The sequence below is a fragment of the Rutilus rutilus genome, assembly GCF_951802725.1.
Source record: "Rutilus rutilus genome assembly, chromosome: 12".
NCBI lineage: Eukaryota > Metazoa > Chordata > Actinopteri > Cypriniformes > Leuciscidae > Rutilus > Rutilus rutilus.
The window spans coordinates 2,900,791-2,923,209 of NC_140217.1; the positions used below are offsets into that span (position 1 = coordinate 2,900,791).

At 39.5% G+C, this 22,419-nt stretch overlaps 2 protein-coding genes across 4 annotated transcripts in view; both read right to left on the reverse strand.

The window, feature by feature from the left end:
• chchd6b (coiled-coil-helix-coiled-coil-helix domain containing 6b) overlaps window positions 1-7,434 on the reverse strand; it is a 21,729-nt gene extending 14,295 nt beyond the window's left edge. Inside the window, exons 1-4 of one of the 3 annotated variants that reach the window (XM_084425150.1) lie at window positions 7,221-7,434; window positions 6,323-6,416; window positions 6,065-6,113; window positions 4,683-4,815 (exon numbers count right to left, since the gene is read on the reverse strand). In XM_084425150.1, the coding sequence (XP_084281276.1) occupies window positions 4,683-4,815; window positions 6,065-6,113; window positions 6,323-6,416; window positions 7,221-7,304 (360 nt within the window). In that variant the 5' untranslated portion in view covers window positions 7,305-7,434. The remainder of the gene's footprint in view (window positions 1-4,682; window positions 4,816-6,064; window positions 6,114-6,322; window positions 6,417-7,220) is intronic. The other 2 variants (XM_084425149.1, XM_084425148.1) reach the window with 2 other exon arrangements.
• Window positions 7,435-8,500: 1,066 nt separating this feature from the next.
• tpra1 (transmembrane protein, adipocyte asscociated 1) lies at window positions 8,501-22,279 on the reverse strand. The gene is made up of 11 exons (XM_084426059.1): window positions 22,047-22,279; window positions 21,151-21,328; window positions 17,832-17,964; window positions 16,436-16,522; window positions 15,070-15,142; window positions 14,762-14,841; window positions 13,877-13,987; window positions 13,723-13,783; window positions 13,525-13,627; window positions 12,168-12,248; window positions 8,501-10,181 (listed from the first exon to the last, which is right to left on the reverse strand). Exons 2-11 carry the CDS (start codon window positions 21,312-21,314, stop codon window positions 9,938-9,940), a joined length of 1,137 nt encoding a protein of 378 aa, XP_084282185.1. The 5' UTR covers window positions 21,315-21,328; window positions 22,047-22,279; the 3' UTR covers window positions 8,501-9,937.
• Between the last annotated feature and the right edge of the window lie 140 nt (window positions 22,280-22,419).

Consider the following 22,419-nt stretch of genomic DNA (forward strand, 5'->3'; position numbering starts at 1 on the left):
CTCTCACCCCTTCATCTCTTTATGTTTCTCAGTGTTTCTCCTCTCTCACCCCTTCATCTCTTTATGTTTCTCAGTGTTTCTCCTCTCTCACCCCTTCATCTCTTTATGTTTCTCAGTGTTTCTCCTCTCTCACCCCTTCATCTCTTTATGTTTCTCAGTGTTTCTCCTCTCTCACCCCTTCATCTCTTTATGTTTCTCAGTGTTTCTCCTCTCTCACCCCCTCATCTCTTTATGTTTCTCAGTGTTTCTCCTCTCTCACCCCTTCATCTCTTTATGTTTCTCAGTGTTTCTCCTCTCTCACCCCTTCATCTCTTTATGTTTCTCAGTGTTTCTCCTCTCTCACCCCTTCATCTCTTTATGTTTCTCAGTGTTTCTCCTCTCTCACCCCTTCATCTCTTTATGTTTCTCAGTGTTTCTCCTCTCTCACCCCCTCATCTCTTTATGTTTCTCAGTGTTTCTCCTCTCACCCCTTCATCTCTTTATGTTTCTCAGTGTTTCTCCTCCCTCACCCCTTCATCTCTTTATGTTTCTCAGTGTTTCTCCTCCCTCACCCCTTCATCTCTTTATGTTTCTCAGTGTTTCTCCTCTCTCACCCCCTCATCTCTTTATGTTTCTCAGTGTTTCTCCTCTCTCACCCCTTCATCTCTTTATGTTTCTCAGTGTTTCTCCTCTCACCCCTTCATCTCTTTATGTTTCTCAGTGTTTCTCCTCTCTCACCCCTTCATCTCTTTATGTTTCTCAGTGTTTCTCCTCTCTCACCCCCTCATCTCTTTATGTTTCTCAGTGTTTCTCCTCCCTCACCCCTTCATCTCTTTATGTTTCTCAGTGTTTCTCCTCTCTCACCCCTTCATCTCTTTATGTTTCTCAGTGTTTCTCCTCTCTCACCCCCTCATCTCTTTATGTTTCTCAGTGTTTCTCCTCCCTCACCCCTTCATCTCTTTATGTTTCTCAGTGTTTCTCCTCTCTCACCCCTTCATCTCTTTATGTTTCTCAGTGTTTCTCCTCTCTCACCCCCTCATCTCTTTATGTTTCTCAGTGTTTCTCCTCCCTCACCCCTTCATCTCTTTATGTTTCTCAGTGTTTCTCCTCCCTCACCCCTTCATCTCTTTATGTTTCTCAGTGTTTCTCCTCTCTCACCCCTTCATCTCTTTATGTTTCTCAGTGTTTCTCCTCTCTCACCCCCTCATCTCTTTATGTTTCTCAGTGTTTCTCCTCCCTCACCCCTTCATCTCTTTATGTTTCTCAGTGTTTCTCCTCTCTCACCCCTTCATCTCTTTATGTTTCTCAGTGTTTCTCCTCTCTCACCCCCTCATCTCTTTATGTTTCTCAGTGTTTCTCCTCCCTCACCCCTTCATCTCTTTATGTTTCTCAGTGTTTCTCCTCTCACCCCTTCATCTCTTTATGTTTCTCAGTGTTTCTCCTCTCTCACCCCTTCATCTCTTTATGTTTCTCAGTGTTTCTCCTCTCTCACCCCCTCATCTCTTTATGTTTCTCAGTGTTTCTCCTCCCTCACCCCTTCATCTCTTTATGTTTCTCAGTGTTTCTCCTCTCTCACCCCTTCATCTCTTTATGTTTCTCAGTGTTTCTCCTCTCTCACCCCGTCATGCCTCTATGTTTCTCAGTGTTTCTCCTCTCTCACCCCCTCATCTCTTTATGTTTCTCAGTGTTTCTCCTCTCTCACCCCCTCATCTCTTTATGTTTCTCAGTGTTTCTCCTCTCTCACCCCTTCATCTCTTTATGTTTCTCAGTGTTTCTCCTCTCTCACCCCGTCATGCCTCTATGTTTCTCAGTGTTTCTCCTCTCTCACCCCTTCATCTCTTTATGTTTCTCAGTGTTTCTCCTCTCTCACCCCTTCATCTCTTTATGTTTCTCAGTGTTTCTCCTCTCTCACCCCGTCATGCCTCTATGTTTCTCAGTGTTTCTCCTCTCTCACCCCCTCATCTCTTTATGTTTCTCAGTGTTTCTCCTCTCTCACCCCCTCATCTCTTTATGTTTCTCAGTGTTTCTCCTCTCTCACCCCTTCATCTCTTTATGTTTCTCAGTGTTTCTCCTCTCTCACCCCGTCATGCCTCTATGTTTCTCAGTGTTTCTCCTCTCTCACCCCTTCATCTCTTTATGTTTCTCAGTGTTTCTCCTCTCTCACCCCTTCATCTCTTTATGTTTCTCAGTGTTTCTCCTCTCTCACCCCGTCATGCCTCTATGTTTCTCTGAGTCAGTAGAGTAAGGATTGAGCTTATATACACCACTGAGGGACTTACAACTTCCTTGTAAGGTAGAAAAACATGTTGCTTATGTTTAAAATGGAACGTATACCTCACGCATGGGCGTCGGAAGCAAGACAAATGTGGCTGGGTCATCCTCCAATTTTTTTTTACTGGAGTAGATTAGGGGTGTTCCTGAAGTTCCCGAAATCTCTATGCAATAATGAGTGAAGTGAATGAGTGAGAGTAAAAATGCGTGCATCAACTCAAATAGGCTACTACATCATATACATGTTCTACGATATGATATTGTATATTATTGTATGTATATTTAAATGATTTAAGCTTTGTGCAATATATACTCGAATGAATAGAATATAAGCACAGCACGATCACAAATCAAACAGCGCGTTAATTGCCGTCTCTGCACGTGTCCGTCTCTCAGCAACCAGCTCTAATAGCCTATAATCAACTAAGATTCATATACATTAATTACTACTTGATATGTCTATTTAAATGTTTTAAACTTCGTATGTCCATAGGAACCTGAGACTTGAGCTTAGGACAGCACATGCGCATTGGCTCGTCTAGCCTGAAAAGTAAGGGTTTGTAATAGCCTAAGCCAAGTGGAATGGATTTGAGCAGCAGCGTGGAAATCAACGCTGTAGCTAAAACGTGGAATGGAGTTTAATTTATTAGGGCATTCCTCAAGTGGAATGGATTTGACTGACAAGTGACTGAAGAGTGAGCAGATATATGCACTGAATTAGAGACGGTAAAAGTGAGTGGGTCCATATCATTGGTCTTAAAAAGTGGGTGGGTCTTGTCCCACCCATATACAATGGTTCCGACGCCCATGACCTCATGTATACACATGGTACAATCCACTTTCCACATTAAGGAACTATCCTCGGTCTATACATTTGTGGTACATTTGCATCAGTTGAAACATTCCTTTCCTTGTAAAGAACGTGCCAACTGAAGTATCATCATCGGTGGAACATCTCTGCTCATATAGCTCATCCCATATCTCTCATCAGCACACATGTACAAACACACTCTGACTTCACAAAATACATTATGAAATTATTATGAAAATGAATAAAGAATAAAGAAAAATAATACAAAAAAATAACATTAAACATAAGTTTTTTGCTCCTGATGATGAAAACCCTGTTGCACTACCACACTTGACGGCGTGTTTCTTGAAACATAAAAGCCTATTATATTACTATCTTTTGCTAATTTTTGTATTATTTATTTTCGTTTTTGAATGCAGAAAGAATGTATTGTCTTTGACTTTGTTACTTTTAGTTATTTGTGTTATTTATTTTTGTTTATTGTTAAAAAACAAGAAAACATATAGCTTCCTGTGTTAAAATAAAAACCTGAAATATTTAATAGTAAACTTCAATAAATAAAGAAGATTCAATATACAAAAATATTTTATTTTGATTATTTTTTAAATACATTAGTATTATACTTCATATTTTCAGATTTTCATAGTATGTGTATGAATTCCGGTACTTTAAGATAAATTGACATATCAACCATTTGGTAGAGGCCGATATTTTTAAAATGATGGGATGTGTTGAAAAAAAAAATACACTGAGTGTGTGACTAGCGACATAAGGAGATAAGAAATGCAAACACATTTTTTTTTAAAAATGCCTTTTTCTTGGTGGGTCAGTTAAAGGGTTAAGAAGTCATAAATATGAGTAAGTGATGAGATAACAAAAACTAAATTATGACATAAAAGACAGTATGTAATAATTTCAGCTTTTTATCTCATAATTTCAACATATTGATAATGGCAATTATGACTGTATGTTATGACTAAACTTTTTATTAACAGAAAATTAACTGAAAGAGAGAGAGAGAGAGTGCAAAAGTAAAATATTGTAAGCAAAAAAAAAACGTTATCATTTATTAATGAAGCCTGGTGATTATAAACGACTGTGATTAAAATGTCAAGCATGGCCTCAAACAGCAATATGAAATCAAACGCCACTGCTGCCATCTAGTGCACACTAACACAAGATCTAGCTGGAGATGATAATGCTTTATGCTTCTCCAAAACACTTGAATTATTTGTGTTTGTGGGACTTAAACATGACTTTAATGTTTAGATCAAATATATCAAAAATGAGTTTAATGGAACATAAAGCATGCAAATGTGAATTCCGAGGACTGAAATCAACTGATCACGTGTGTCATAATGATAAATGCAATAAGAAATATCTGAGAAAACAAACACAAAATTTGAGACACAGAATATTTACTTGAAAGTTTTTCATATAATATATTCCTTTAATTTCTCAGGAAGTGATGATTTTGTTCTCTTGAACACATGGGATGGAAACGCTGCTTTATTCGCAAATGTTTTATGCGATATTCCAATTTTGTGCACAAGTTAAATTCACAGCTTTGATTGGAAACACAGCTAGTGTGTGTAGCAGAGACAGAAGAAGAGTGTCTCACCAGGGTGTGTGTTTTCTGCAGGTCCTGGTGTGTGTTTGCTCCCTCTCTCATGTCGTCTCCCATTGCTGTCTCTCTCTCTCGACGGGCGATACGGGCCAACTCTTCCTGGACCAGAGCCTGTTCACGCTCGAACCTGCAGACACACACACACACACACACACACACACACACACATCAGGACTAAACCACTGCGGCCAGTGAAGACTAGTCCAGATTCAAGTGAACCCAGGACACATTTCAGACGCAAACCTACTGACATGCACAATAATCTCATTCTCATTACTGTGAACATAATAATTTAATGATATATTATTTAAAGGGGTGGTTGATTATGATTTCACTTTTCTAACTTTAGTTAGTGTGTAATGTTGCTGTTTGAGCATAAACAACATCTGCAAAGTTACAACGCTCAAAGTTCAAAGCAAAGGGAGATATTTGCTTTTAAGGACTACAACAAACGGCTGGTAGAGACTACACCACATTCCTCTTGGGTTAGTGACATCACCAAGCCTAAAATTTACATAAACCCCGCCCCCTGAACACGATTTATAGATTATCAAGACAGAATATGCTAATCAATGCTAACTCTAACCATTCAGAAATGTCCTGTTGCTTCTACATGTCGTCACTTCTTCTTGAGTCTCTCCATCATTGTCTGACTCCGGTTTGAACATAAAAGGCTAAAAGTTTTTGAAATGTTCAGTGCATGTGTGTGTGAGTGCAAGCTCTTGAAGCTCCGCCCCCTGTGCCGGGAGCAGCAGCTCATTTACATTTAAAGGGACAGACACAAAACAGTGCGTTTTTGCTCACCCTCAAAAAGTGACAATTTTAACATGCTATATAAAAATATCTGTGGGATATTTTGAGCTAAAACTTCACATACACACTCTGGGGACATCAGAGACTTATTTTACATCTTGTGAAAAGGGCATTATACCACCCCTTTAAACTGCCAAGTATTTATGCATCATGGTAGTATTTAAATGTGATGATTTTCAGGGTTTTTATCACTAACTAAAACCATTAAAACATTTTTGTTAAATGAAGTAAAGCTGAAATAAAATAAAATATAAATATTAGATGGAAAAACTATGAATTAGAAATGTTGCCATGTCAACTAACAGAAATAAGTACTGAAATTACTAACTGAGAATAAAGAAAAACGTACTGTATACTGAAATACAACCTAAATAGTACTATATAAAAAAAAGCCTTTGAGATAATTTTTTTTAATTTTTTTTATTTTATTATTTATTAAAATATATTAAGCGCACGATTGACTGATTTTTAGCAGAGTTGGAGTATATATTATGGCAGAGGCTGTGATAGACTGAATGTCTTCTGTGAAACACACACACACACACACACACACACAGACTCACCGTCTCCGAAGCTCCTCTGGTGTCTCTCCTGCAGAAGGTCTGGAAGCTCCTGAAACATCAGAAACACAGTGAGATGAGTGTGTGTGTGTGTGTCGCAGTGAGATGAGAGATGAGTGTGTGTGTCGCAGTGAGATGAGAGATGAGTGTGTGTGTCGCAGTGAGATGAGAGATGACTGTGTGTGTCGCAGTGAGATGAGTGTGTGTGTGTGTGTGTGTGTGTGTGTGTGTGTGTGTGTGTGTGTGTCGCAGTAGCAGTACCTGGATCAGGTGTGTCTCTCTCTGGTTTGGGTGACGCTGGTTTCTGTGGAGAAGATCCCGACTCCCGCATCCGCTGAAGAACATCACCAGACAGCTGAGAGCACACACACACTTACAATATTATAAATGATCCTCTAAATATCACTTTAAATACAACTGTGGATTTACAAAAGTGTAGAAACTTTTTAAAACTTTCACTCTAGTATGCTTTTGCCTAGACAGTAGTCTTGTGACATAAAAGTCGTACATACTTGTATGTCACAATTTCGACTTTTATGTCACTTTCTCTCTCTTACACACACACACACATGCGCACACACACTCTCTCTCTCTCTCTCTCTCTCTCTCTCACACACACACACACACACACTCTCTCTCTCTCTCACACACACACACACACACTCACTCACTCACTCACTCACTCTCTCTCTCTCTCTCTCTCACACACACACTCACTCTCTCTCTCTCTCTCTCTCTCTCTCTCTCTCTCTCTCACTCACTCACTCACTCACACACACTGTTCACAGATCAGTCTTATCTCACTGTTCTGTGTCATTCATTGCCCTTGAGTGAGAGCAGATAAAATTACAGTACAGGTTTCAATGTCACAGCACAACTATGACACAGCACTGATGATTAACAAACATGCTTTAAATGAGCAGATTTAATCGCTATATCACATTTAAATCATCAATGCAGCCAATGAAACACACAAATCAACGACACTTTCACTTTCTCAGTGCCACTGAAGTTCAGAAGCACAATCAGGACAGTTACATTAGTCTTCTGTTTATAAAAGCACATATCCCACTAAAGTCATATAATGCTGTAACAGTATCAGGATCTAACTGTGTGTTTGCAGTGATGATGATGATGATGATGATGTTGAGTCTGTCACCTTCACTCCCTGCAGGACCGTGACATTGTCCTGTTCGTCCAGTCCGTAAGTCACAGACCCGCTCCTGCTGTCAGCGGCCCCCATAATCACCACAAATATTACAATATCACCCCGATTCAGTTCAGGGTCACTGTGTCCCTCTACACGCGCATAAAATCATCAAACATCCTATTACAGTTTATCACGCGTCATCATGTGGACGCGAAATGAATCATGGGAAATGTAGTTCAAAATACAGTGACGTTACACAGAGATCGTGAGAGACATTTTTTTTTTTGTTTAATTTTTTTTTGCTTGATTGATTATTTATATCTATAGTCTTTTACTTCACTCATATACTCGTATTTTATGTGTTAATATTGAAAGTGCAACAGAAAGCAACACTTTTTTTTAAAAGAGATAGTTCACCCAAAAATGAAACTTCTGTCATTATTACTCATCCTTATGTCGATAAGGATGTTCGACGTCGCAAAGTCCGAAGACTTTTGTTCATCTTCGGAACACAAATGAAGATCTTTTTAATGAAATCTGAGAGCTTTCTGTCTCTCCATTGACAGCTACGCGTAACGCAACTACCACTTTCAAGCCCCTGAAAGGTACTAGACATTAAAGTAGCCTACTCATGTGACTCCCGTGGTTAAACCTCAATTTTATAAGGCGATGGACAAAAAATGAAATAAAAAAAACACAAGTGACCACACTATTTTTTAACATATTAATCTCCAATGCACGTTCACACAACAACATCTGCTCTCGCGTCAACAAAACACGCATGTGTAGTGGTGCTCTCCTGAATGTTAGAGATTAATGTTTTGAAAAAAAAGTAGTAAATTGTGTTTTTCTCTCTCTCTCTCTCTCTCTCTCTCTCTCTCTCTCTCTCTCTCTCTCTCAGATTTCATTAAAAATATCTTCATTTGTGTTCCGAAGATCGTACGGGTTACGTTTTACGTCGAGTTTGGCAGGACATGAGGGGGAGGGACAAAGAAATGTATTTTATTTCACCATTTATTTTTATTTTAATGTAATGTTCCACAAATAATATTAATAATACGCTTAGATTTTTTTCCTTTCTTTTTGCTCTTTGTTTCTTTATTCCATTATATGTATCTTTTATCTGTCAAGATTTTGTTTTTATTTCGTACGGTAAATTTACATTAATTATGTAAGGACATAATTTTGATATCTTTATTTTCTTCACACAGCACTGAGTCGGGAAGTTGATAGACATCACGTGATGACAGTGTGTGAACCATTTTCGATATAATAATGAAGGCACAGATCACAGAATGGGAACTGCTTTATTCATCTGGAATGTCAAAATGTAGAAGAAACGTCTGAACGTTTTCTTATTGATAGTATAATCTGAAAATAAAACGTTATTCGCATCTGATAGTTCCTGCTTATGAAAAGCACGTCATTGTAAGGTATTTTCCAAAATAAAAGTCCTCGGTCGGTCCTCTGTGAAGCTCAGTATTCAAGACGTGACAATACTGTGACATTCAAGTATTTTTGCTGGCCTTCAGTGTTCATCTGATTAAAATACATCTAATGTACTGTTAGAAAGCATTGCAGAAAAGATAAAATTATAAAATATCTTTGAGATATGCTTACTACTAGTAGGCTACCAAATCAGAAGATGAAATAAGCAGGCAGAGTGTAAGAACATATGACAATTTGCACTGAATTTCAGATAATATTAGCTATCTTACAGTGGAATTGCAGTGCAAAAAATTAGTTTGATTTACTTCAAATCTACTGATGTGCGAAAACAAAAAACAAACAATAAAACACCAAAGCAGAGCATCCTAACACATCTCTAAATAGATACAATTTTTTTGATCATAAAACATTTTCTCTCCATGCTCAAATCATATTAAAAGAAATAAGCAATAAGAAGCAAGCATTTTACTCATACCAAATTTAATTGAAGATGAATTATAGTGTTTTCCAAAAACGCTGGCGGGTTTTTGTGTGTGTGTGTGCACCAAGAAAAGGTTACGTTGCAGTATTTTTTTATCAAATAAAGCAAAGCCGGTCAAATGCTTTCTCAGTACGGTCCTTTTTTCCTCAAGTTTTTCTCCCACATGGAATGATGTTATAATAAATCAGACTTGAGCCTGCTCCTTTTTCACGGTCAGTTAGAAAGAAGGTCAAAGTTCAGGCTCACAATTTAAGCTTTAACTTTTAAGAACTGAGCCCAAATCTAATGACAGGCTAAAACGAAATTCAACGTATCACTAAAATAAATAAAAATCAAAAGAGAACACTATGATATAGCACTGAGAAACAGATGATCGCCCAGCATATAAAGCATATGAACAAAGTCAAGGTAGATTTTAGGCCTTTAAATTACAACATGCACCAAAATGAATGACTTTCAGTGCAAAACACCTCTAATGGTGGAAAAGAAACATCAAAAACTGAGCCGATGCTTCGCTGGCATCAGTAGCACATCTAGCTAATCCAGTCTGAACTCACCTAGAGATAAGATCATAAAGCATTTCTGAAGAAATATATTAGGTTATGCACTTCACAAAGTCCAATAAACTCGCTTCGAGTACACAGATGTAAAATTAAGAGCACTGTTGTTACACAAGGAATGTTGGATTCATGGAATACATATGTTTAAATAACAGCACTGACGGAGAACCATTTGTAATTCACATGACACACTGAACCGCAGCAGGTCAAAGGTCCCGGAGGTCAGAGGTCAGAGGTCATGCGTTCATGGCTCTCCAGCGGTCGCTGTCGATGCTGTTGATGCTGTGCGCTACCCCGAACGGGCCCGACACCACGTCGTCCAGGTATGCGCCGGAGCCGTCGATCTGCGTGCTGGAGTACGAGCCGTGGTCCAGGTCTCTCCGGCTCAGGCCCGAGGACGAGGTGTTGGGCAGGTGCACGTCCGAGTCCTCCGGCTCGTCGATCTGGGACTTGTACGAGAAGAGGATTTTGGGCTCGGAACTGGAGAGAAATTAGGGAGTTCGTTACACACAGAAAAACAGCCGTCATCTCGTATATCCCTGACACGGGTTCCCCTCAGGCCATTATATGCATTACCCGGCTTTTAAAAAGTGCTTGTAAATCGCTCGTCATGCTGCATTATCACCAGATACTGGATTCAATCCTTTTGTCAAGTTGTTTTTTGTTTTTGTGAGTGAGTGTGTATGCGTGTGTGTGTGTGTGAGTGGGTGCGTGCCCAGGTGAGTGTCCGGGTGAGTGTGTGTGAATGCATGTTTGCGTGCAATAGTGTGTGCATGTGCGTGAGTGTGTGCATGAGTGTTATTGTGTGTGTGATTGTGTGTGTGTGTAAGTTTGTGCGTGTGTGTGTGTGTGTGTGTGTGTGTGTGTGTGTGTGAAAGAGTGGTGAGTGAGTGTGCATGAGTGTGTGTGTGTGCGTGAGTGAGTGAGCATGCATGTGAATGCGTGCGTGCTTGAGTGTGTGTGCATGAGTGCGTGCATGATTGTGAGTGTGTGCCTCAGTGTGTGTGTGTGTGGGTGTGATTGCGTGAGAGTGCGCATGATCTTGAGTGTGTGTGTGTGATTGCGTGAGAGTGCGCATGATCGTGAGTGTGTGCGTGAGTGCGTGTGCGTGTGTGTGAGTGGGTGCGTGCCCAGGTGAGTGTCCGGGTGAGTGTGTGTGAATGCATGTTTGCGTGCAAGAGTGTGTGCATGTGCGTGAGTGTGTGCATGAGTGTTATTGTGTGTGTGATTGTGTGTGTGTGTAAGTTTGTGCGTGTGTGTGTGTGTGTAAGTTTGTGCGTGTGTGTGTGTGTGTGAAAGAGTGGTGAGTGAGTGTGCATGTGTGTGAGTGTGTGTGCGTGAGTGAGTGAGCATGCATGTGAATGCGTGCGTGCTTGAGTGTGTGTGCATGATCGTGAGTGTGTGCCTCAGTGTGTGTGTGTGTGTGATTGCGTGAGAGTGCGCATGATCGTGAGTGTGTGCGTGAGTGCGTGTGTGGTGAGTGAGTGTGCATGAGTGTGTGTGTGTGAGTGAGTGTGTGTGTGTGCGTGTGATTGAGTGTGCATGCGTGTGAGTGCGTGCGTGCGTGCTTGAGTGTGTGCATGAGTGTGCATTTGTGAGTGCATGAGTGCGTGTGCGTGATTGTGTGTATGAGTGCATGAGAGTGTGTGTGTGTGTGTGTGTGTGTGTGTGTGTGTGATTGCGCATGATCGCGAGTGTGTGCGTGATTGTGTGTATGAGTGCGTGAGTGTGTGATTGCGTGTGAGTGCGTGTGTACACATGTGAGTACGTGCAAGTGTGTATTCGTGAGTGCGTGCGTGAGTAAGTGGTGAGTGAGTGTGTATGCGTGTGTGTGTGTATGTGAGAGAGTGTGAGTGTATCCACCCATGCACAGGTCCAAGGCCTTTATCTTTGCAAACACACATGTAAATATGAGAGCATGATGAACTTGCTCCTGAACACTAAATGTTCTCCCTCCTTCATTTTCAATGTAATTTTTGACCAATATAAGCTCAGATCGATGAGCCTACAAATCAGTCAGTTTCAAAAATAAATACAAACCCTGTTCTAATTGAAAGAAAACAAGTTGACAAACAGAATGAATCAAATATTTAGTGATAATGTCGCATAACGAGAGATTCATACGCTATTTTTGTAGACTGGTCATATTTACCCTGGAACACCACAATCACAAAAATCTTGCTGTTTTAAAATAGAAGGTTTGATTTGGCACAGAGAAACATTCTCAACTCATAACTTCCCCAGTTCAATGACTGTTTTTGATACATTAAAAAACATAATCCAATGGCATTTTAAGGAAGTTGAGAACCACAGAAGCCGCTTCACCTCATCCATAAATACATCTACAGTTGCTCAGTTCTGCTTTCAGATCTTCAGCGCTGTAATATGACAGGAATGAGTCTGTCTAGGGGGCGAATGCACATACAATATCCTGTGACAGAATCAACCGAAGCAGGATCTACATACCCGAAGAACCCTTTGAGGAACGTCACGTAGATCAGAGGAGCAAAGACGGAAAAGTACAGGAATGTGGTCACGTCCACACAGCTGCAAACACACACACACACACAGTCACTATACATCAGACAGAGGCTGTTTTCATCAGGAATCAGGTCATACCTAGACATACATACATTCTTAGCAATTCGTAAAAGGTAAAACATTATATTCTATAAAACATTATGCTTTTACAGATATTCGGGGTTTAGAGAGACTGAATCTTCAAACGAAGCGTTTCAGACACTGAGAGAAAAGAGCTGATGCTGCAGTGGAAATGTAAGTGTTTTTGACCTTTGATGCATGTAAACCTGTTGAAGGAGACGCCAAAACACATTTAGGAAGCTTTAAAATAGCATAATCAGGGCACTTTAAGGTTTTAAGGCTTTGTCGCTTTCTCAAATCATCAGACAAACCAAAGGCATTCTTACATTCATGTTCATTCCTCAAACTTTTCACTCATCATGCTGATAATATAATATTGACAAAATAATGATTTTATATTAAAATAGAAGAGGCTTCACTCAGATGTATTTTCCAAATCTAGAGAGCAAGACATGGTGCCAAATATATGATATAAAACATATATGCAAAATTAACTATTTAAAGAACACTGTGAAATATACATCTTAAAATACCAATCTCTATGTGACTTGGGATATCGCATTAAAAAAAATATTGGATGAAACACCAAGATGCGCATAAACTCTGAAAATGCACAAATAAAACTATAATAATATTTTTTTATCCGATAAGAAGAAACTACAATGGAAACACATTTACTGAATAAATCCCTCGATGTGCAACAATAAACTCATGTGACTTTCCCTCAGCGTCAGCTGTGATTGGATAACTGGAGTAACCAGTGGACCAATGGCGTCGCAGCATCTCTAATGTTGGTTTGGTGTTTCTGAAACGCCGGAGTCGAAGTGTGTGATCAGAATGATTTGGTGTAATTCCCTCCAGAAGCATCTCACACACACGAGTGTGTTCCCGAACACCAGCATCCGAACGCTAGAGAACATGACAGCGTTTACTGTGTTTCGTCTGACGCTCTGAGACACTCGTTTATGACGGAGGGAAAAAGAGAAAGATTGCAGAAACGTACAGTTTTATTACTGATAATTTGCACTAATTTACCAGGAAGTGATGATTTTGTTCTCTTGAACACATGGGATGGAAACGCTGCTTATTCGCAAATGTTTTACGCGATTTCTCAAGCTAAATTCGCAACTTTGGATGGAAACACGTCTAATGACACTTCTCTGTTAACTGGACTGCTAAAAAGTAAATGAAGAATGTTTGACAGAAAGACATGACTTCTCACCACAGGCCTTCGATGATTTCAGCGCAGAGCAGCGCGCTTCCCAAACCCTGGACCAGATTCAACACGGACAGGATCGCAGCGTACACGTAAAAACCCCTCTTAGCTGAGAACGACACACACATTCACATCATCATCTGAACGGTCCGCCTTTCCCACGCGACAAACACTGAACACACGAGACCAGAGGCCTTTACTCACATGGTAATGAGATTCTCTCTCTGATTGGAGTTTTAGGCAGAATGACTATTAAGGAATACACCTAAAACAGATTGAAATGCAGAATTAACATAAATCATTGAATATATAAACTCGAGATGGATTCAAAAGAAAGGATAAGAACTTAATTAGGTACCAGGAAGAAGAAACAGGAGCTGGCCAACCAGAAGTGCCGCCCGCCGTGGCCGTAGATGTTGAAGTCTTTGGCGGAGAGATGTTTGTCTGGGAAACGAATCTCCAGAGTCCCCTGAGAAAGCCAGAGATGTTGTATTAAAGCAATAACACACATGATTTACAGTCAATTTACCACAGCTAAACAGAGTCATTTCTGAAGTAACATCCAACTCATGATGAACAGATGACAATGGGTTAAAGTGCCCTGATTATGCTCTTTTAAAGGTTCCTAATTGTGTTTTTGAGTCTCCTACAACAGGTTTCCATTCATACAAGGTCAAAAACACTTTAATTTCCTCATAATCTCCACTGCAGCATCAGCTCTTTTCTCTCAGTGTCTGAAACGCTTCGATCAAGGATTCAGTCTCTCTAAACCCCGCCTCTCTGAGCGCTGCTCTGATGTGATTGGTCAGAAACCAAATGCTCATTATCATATCTGAATCTCAGCTCTTGATCACAGTGATACGAACAGTAACGATGGCGTGGGTTTTACCGTATCAATCTCAGAAAACAGCGTCTTCTCGACATGAACAACACGAACCAAACTCTTCCAGTCTCAGATACACTACAGAGTTTGAGGGCGGGGCAAAGAGACGCTGATCAGCCAATCAAGAACAGAGGCTGGAATTATGCAAATTAGGAAGTGAGACTGAAATTACTGACGACTCGTTTCAGTTCAGAATCACTTCTTTCTTTTAGGAGACAAAAACTCCATTTATCTGCACTTTAATCTTTGAAATTTTGCAGAGCTTTTACATTCACAAACATCTCTATTACACACTACATATCTGAAAAAGCATAATAGGGCACTTTAAGGATACACGTTCACTATGTCTCTATAACACACCTGTGTGATGGAGTACGCCAGAGACAGGACCGCAGTGATGGCCAACACACGCTTGATGCTGGACTTACTCTCCAGATGGCCTGAACAAACACAATCATAAAACACGTCACTTTAACAGGAAGTGCAGCACATACAAAAAAAACACACACTTTATTTGAATAGGCTCTCACTGCACAATAAGTTACAATACAACAAGTACATTCGCAAAACGTGGAAATGTCTTTAAATCACTGTCAGCCACTTTAAAAAAGTAGATTTTTATAAGAAACATATTGCAAAAAATACACATGCATAAAGCAGGAACGCACCAAAAGCCAATCCGAGGATGATGACGCTGAGCTCAGTAGCCAATAAAAAGAACCTTGTGATTTCCCAAAGCACCTGTAAACACACAAACATGGATTCACATCACAACTGTGTTCATTACAGCATCATCAAACCAGACGATATTTACTCTCTTTATTCATGTTCCGGGTCTGATTGTGAAAGATTCATCAGTCACAGTATTCTAAAGAAATGAATGTTTGTTTTTATAATCCATCATTACACATGTAATAACTTTCTGTTTCAACTCAACTTTCTGTCCCTTCAACCACTTGTCATATAAACACCATATAATTTCACAATCTAATCATTATTACAATGTAAATCAGCTGTTTTCTATGTGAATATACAGTAAAGTGTCATTTATTCCTGTGATTAAAGCTGAATTTATCAATTTAATGTTTCTTGCTGAACAAAAGTATTAATTTCTCACTAGCCGCATTTCCATTACCCTTCAAACTGTGCAAATTGAAATTGCGAATTGAAAATACGCCCAATGGAAACACATCAATTTCGCAAAAACTCCCATTTATCGCAAAAAAGTTTTTCCGCTCGCATGAGGCGTTTCTTCAGGCAATTCGAAAAAGAAATATTTCGCAAAACTGCAATGGAAACAGTTTTTGCGCATTTCCAGGTCAGCTGACGTAGATGACGCGGTGTGTTTGGACAGAATACGAGACAGAGCTCTTTATTAAATTCATAAAAGACAAAAGAATTACAGGAATAATGGATTGTAAACCTCAAACAAATGCCACAATCAAGACCTCCAAGCAGATCTGAGGGAGAAACACCTTATATGTGCTGCTCACAAGTATAAAGTGTCTTTCCTTGCCATTAATGCTTGGATAACACACATATGTCTCCTTCCATTAATAATAATGGCCAGTGCAGTGGCTGGGATATACATAAACCTACCAACATTCGTTGCCATGATTTTTGGAATGACTTATCGCGAGAGGAAAAAATTATGTTTTAGTCGCATAACATCAGTTAATGGAAACGCCGTCATTTCGCAATCGTTTTTTGTCGACATTCAGAAAAAAAAAGAGAAAAAAAAATTTCGCTAAAGTTTTGCGCAAATCCGTAATGGAAACGAGCCCACTGTATAAAGAATATTTCTGACCCCCAAACTTTTGAATGGTAGTGTGTCAAATACATCAAACCTGTAAAACAGAATGTAATGACATCACAACAGCATAGCTTAGATAACAGGAACAAATTAAAACATTTCGCCCCCAAAACTTCTTTTCATGTCTACAAATTGCTGTTGTCTGCAGTACCATAAATAATTAAAGATTGACTGAAATCAATATGAAGTCCACATTAAGATGTGTGTGTGTGTGTTTGTACCTTGTCTATGAGTGTGGCGGCGCTGGATGCGCTGACGGTCATGGAGACTATGGCACGTGTGATTCCTACAGCCGCCACCACAAACACCTGAACAACACAAGAGAAACACCCGTCACCACACACTCAACACCACAGCACAGGTGTGGAGAGACAGAACACACACTTATTGTAATTTATTGGCTTATTTAAGTGTTACAATGTTACATGGTACAATTTCTGGTAAGCTACGTTTTTTTTATTGCTTGACACAAATTTCACGATTTCAATTCAATTCAATTCTTGTGATTTGATTCAATATTGACTCATTTGGATAAATATTAGGTACACAAGATAGGCGTTAATGTTTCTCAAGAAAAAAAACCTCATCTAATGCTGTAAACACAGAGAGCCCTGTCAGCTGGCAGTATTATTTAAGTTTAAAAATAACTCAAATTAAATATAATGCATTTTTTTATTATAACAACAACTTTAATAAAAGTAAAATAAAATATGTCAAGTAAAAATATAATAAATACGTAATATAGTACACATATTTAGCAAAATACTCTCTATAGCTCTTTTTTTCTAGCCAACTAACATGCTATAGCCTATATTATGGTCATGAAATGGCTTTCCTGAGGTAAATGTTATGTGACATAATTGTTCTCCTGCTGGTTTATTGACCCCTTTCCGCTGTTGAAAAACACTGGTTGATGGATATCATGTATGAGGAATATACATTTCGGTAAGTTGTACTGTATCTTTCAACAGTGTTCGTGTTTATTTACTATTAGCTAGTAGAGATGATCGGGTCACGTGCCGCTAGGGATCTGTCACGTCACATTTACAAGCGCCAAAACGGTATTTATTGTTTGAATTTTGTAATAAAATAGACAGAATCAGAGCTGAGGATTTTTTTATATCATAAGTAACCTGCTCTGTCTAGTCTGTCGGTCTCCGTGTCCTCTTTGCTTCGCGATTTTTCTGAGCGTGAGAAAACGGATGTGTGGCGTGAGAGCGTGAGAGCGTGAGAGCGTGTGAAAAGTGTCAATCGCGTGAGAGTTGGCAGCTCTGCTATGGTGTCCATCAACTGTCTGGTTACTGACATTCTTCTAAATATCTTCTTTTGTGTTCAACAGAAGAAAGAAACTCGTACAGGTTTGGGACAACACGAGGGTGAGTAAATGATGACAGACTTTTCATTTTCGGGTGAACTGTCCCTTTAAGATTTAGTGCTAGAGGTTTCTAGCCTGGAAATCCAGACCCAAATCTGAAAGATTAAGGGTCTGGCATCGACTAATGAAAATCGGCCAGCTCGAGGGGCAAAACATTTGAAAATCTCACTGCACGCAATTGGATAACACTACGACCAATCACAACATCAGTCTGGGGTCGCGCGGTATGTTCTGCTGCTTACCAGAATGTAAAACGCCACGAATATGGGGCTGGAGGTCAGGCGGATCTTAGCGCGAGCAGAGGGGAGTTTCCACACCAGGAACACCAGGAACGCCACGTTCGGGATGAGCAGCATCAGATCCCAGTAACGAACCCTGAGGGACAAACAGAGACGAACCGTGACGAGTCTCGAACAGAAGCTCAGAGAGTGTGTGTGAAGACAGCGTTCATTAAACATGTTTAGATGAATCAGCACAGAAAACAGCTATTACTACAATACTAGACCACACACACACACACACACACACACACACTCTCTCTCTCTCTCTCTCTCTCTCTCACACACACACACACACACAAAACACACACACACACACACCCACACGCACACACCCACTCTCTCTCTCTCTCTCAAACTCTCTCTCACACACACAACCCACACACCCACACACACACACACACACACACACACAACCCACACACACACACTCTCTCTCTCACACACACACAACCCACACACCCACACACAAAACACACACACACTCTCTCTCTCTCACACACACACACACACACACACACACACACACACACACACACTCTCTCTCTCTCTCAAACTCTCTCTCACACACACAACCCACACACACACTCTCTCTCTCACACACAACCCACACACCCACACACACACACACTCTCTCTCTCTCTCACACACACACACAAAACACCATCTCATTCCCAAACACACACACACGTACATGTTCTTATTCACACACACACTCTCTTTCTCCCACCTGCACACACACACACACACACACACACACACACACACACACACACACACACACACACACACACACACACACTCTCTCATTCTCCCACCTGCGCACGCACACACACACACACACGCACACACACACACACACACACACACACACACACACACACACACACACACACACACACACACACACACACACACACACACACACACACACACACACACACACTCTCTCATTCTCCCACCTGCACACACACTCTCATTCTCCCACCTGCACACACACTCTCATTCACACACACTCTCTCATTCTCCCACCTGCACACACACACACACACACACACACACACACACACACTCTCTCACACTCACAATCGCATGTTCTCATTCACACACACTCTCTCATTCTCCCACCTGCACACACACACACTCTCACACACACACTCTCTCATTCTCCCACCTGCACACACACACACACACACACACTCTCTCATTCTCCCACCTGCACACACTCTCTCATTCTCCCACCTGCACACACACTCTCATTCACACACTCTCTCATTCTCCCACCTGCACACACACACACACACACACACACACACACACACACACACACACACACACACACACACACACACTCACAATCGCATGTTCTCATTTACACACACTCTCTCATTCTCCCACCTGCACACACACACACTCTCACACACACACATACACACACACACACACACACACACACACACACACACACACACACACACACACACACACACACACACACACACACTCTCTCATTCTCCCACCTGCACACACACATACACTCTCACACACACACATACACACACACACACACACACACACTCTCTCTCATTCTCCCACCTGCACACACACACACACATCAAAAACTGGAATTTCAACTTTGACGCTGTGATGGAAAATACCTATTGACCCGCCGAAACTGAGATCCAGAAAGAACAGTTTTAGTATTTCACTTTTCTTTTCTTATTCATTATATCCTTTGCATATGTTATTATGTGTGTGTGTGTGTGTGTAGAGGACATCGGTAGTTGAAGGTGATGTCGTTAATTAATAAATAAATAAATTTGAGGTTTCAGAATTCAACCTGTATAACCTGTATGTTCTCTGTATAAAATTAATAAAAACGTTTATGTTAAGTTAATGTATAAAAATGTTTATACTAGTACACACACATGTATTCACAGTTCCTGCGGTCGACAAAGTTTAAATTTAATCTTTATTTGATGAAGAAATCTCAACTTATACAGACCAAACTTGTACGAAACTCAACTATGTAATGAAAGGTATAATGGAATTATTTGTTTTTATAATATTTATGTCCTGTATTATTGCAAAATGTCTAATTCTGTGTATTAACCTGTTTTGAGGCAACTATGGATCAATAGTTTTTTGTTATTTTTAAAAGAAATTAATACTTTTATTGAGCAAGGATGCATTAAATTGATCAAACGGGATAATGAAGACATTTATAATGTTACAAACGATTCTATTTTAAATAGATGCTGTTCTTTTGAACTTTCTATTCATCAAAGAATCCTGAAAATATATATATATCACGAAAAAAATCTGAAGCAGCAAAACTGTTGTCGACATTAATAATAATGAGAAATGTCTCTGAACAGAAAATTCAGCTTTGAGATTGAAATAAATATTTAAAAAGTTTTTCTTTCGAAAACATTTAATAAATCTTACCGACCCAAATCTTGTGAAAAGTAGTGTATAATACAAAACATGATTATCTAGTCAAAGTTGCATATAAATATTGTGCAGAAATGTTCTGCTTTAAAATCAGTTTTCTTTAAAAAAGGAAAAATCAAAAGTACCTCTAAAGTTACTCAGGAAAAAAAAGGAAATTCCAAACAACAGACCGACTGTTTTTCTTTCTATTTAATTTGCTGATAAGTGATTTTAACAAAGAAGGAGAGGAAGTTATCTTGACCGAAGCACCAAACATCTGGAGTCTCTGAAGAGCCTCTTTAAGACAGTCACACACACACACACACACACACACACACATATCCTCGGAGGAAGACAAAACAGTCCCAGTTGAACCAGAAAGGACTTTTATTAAAAATACAGAGGACTGTCCCGTTTGATAGAGCCGTTACTGGCACAGAAACGAAAGCAGAATTGAAAGCTCGTGCTGCAAACGGCCTCCGCAACTAAAATCACATTTCACACACTTCACAAGCGTCTCCTGTCGGGTCCTACACAAGATCATCTGTATCTGAGAGAAAACTGAGCTCAGAAACTGCATTCTTCAGGCATTCAAACATGGCAAAGAGCCCAGATGAGAACTACAGTCAGCTTCACTGCTTATTTAACATAACTAGGTTAAACACACACACACACACACTGCTACAACTTCACTCTACTACACAGAAATAGATTAGAAATTAGGAAGTATGCTTATATGCAAATAAGACTACATGATTTCAGACTATCACAGAAATGCAAATGTATCATAACGGCATACACACACTTGCAAATGTGCACAGACTTATGAAAGGATGCGCACGGGATTTACCTGGACTCTCCGATGTCGTCGTACAGGATCTGCAGACACTTGTGTGGTTTGGTGACGTTGATCTCGTGGTCCGGGTTGAACTGGGAGCTGTTCTCCACAGTGGGAAACACACTGGTGTTGCCATAATGGACCAACCTTCTCGCATCAGTCACGGTCTCCAGCATTCTGGACTAAACCTCTGCAAGACACACAACTACTTCAGTTTACACTCGTACTTACACACATACAATACATATATTCATACGCCAAGCATATATTTATAAGAGCTATTGATGTTGAAATGGCCAAGATCAGATTCACAACTATGTCGAAAACACAGTCATTTCACATAAAAGAAATTAAAATTGTAATTTAAACAACAAACCTTTTTAAAACTAAAATCACTAAAAAAAAATATTTTTTAAAAAGCTAAAAGATTTTTTAAACAAAAATCACTAAAGCTAAAATAAAAACTGAAAATAACAAAATAAACACTAATTAAAATACACATAAAAACTATAATAGTGTATAAATAATACCAAAACAACACTGCCCCACTTTAGATAATTGTATGGCTGTTCATCGTTGCTTAAATAGACATTTTATATCAATGTATTTTAAAAAAATGTTATATTTCTAAGGGATTAGAATGTTTCTAATGTAACAAAGTTCCTCCGCTGGAATGTGTTTGTGTTTTAAAAGATATATAACGTTACATAACAGTTCACAGTCTAACACAACACACACTGATCCAGATACAAATGAACTATAATATTTCTGTATGTGAATTGCTCGAATGTCATGTTTATATTAGAATGTATCATATGACACAATTCTCTCTCACTCTCACACACACATACACACACACACTGCACGGATATATACATCAGCTGATAAACCTCATAAACAAAGCTCACCTTTAAATGAAGATGATCTCAGATCAGAGGCTGGTGTGTTTCAGCATTAACGTGATCATAGGTTATTAGTTGATGCATAATAACTTTAGTCGGAGTGTCGGTTGTTTGTTGTTTACAGGCGGAACGAAACTGATGCGTCAGTCGCGATTCGTTTGTCAGATAAAAGTCAGCGTGAATGCGTTGTCGTTTCAAAGATGGCCGCCATCTATGAGACATTTCATAATAAAAGACTCACGGAAAACAATACATAGGTTTTGTTTTATTTGATTTAATTTTAGTTTAGTTTATAATATATTGCACTACACATATATTGATATTACTTCGATTTGCACTTGTTATATATAGTTTAAATCCTATTAATTAAAGTAAAAAC

What these genes read in the sequence shown, in the direction of transcription:
- tpra1 (XM_084426059.1), bottom strand. Translation starts at nt 21,314, where the DNA reads ATGCTGGAGACCGTGACTGATGCGAGAAGGTTGGTCCATTATGGCAAC. An exon ending in TCGTGGCGTTTTACATTCTG is followed by an intron (nt 16,523 to 17,831) that starts GTAAGCAGCAGA and finishes TGTGTTGTTCAG; the next exon opens with GTGTTTGTGGTGGCGGCTGT. An exon ending in GAAATCATCGAAGGCCTGTG is followed by an intron (nt 12,249 to 13,524) that starts GTGAGAAGTCAT and finishes GTGTGTTTGCAG; the next exon opens with CTGTGTGGACGTGACCACAT.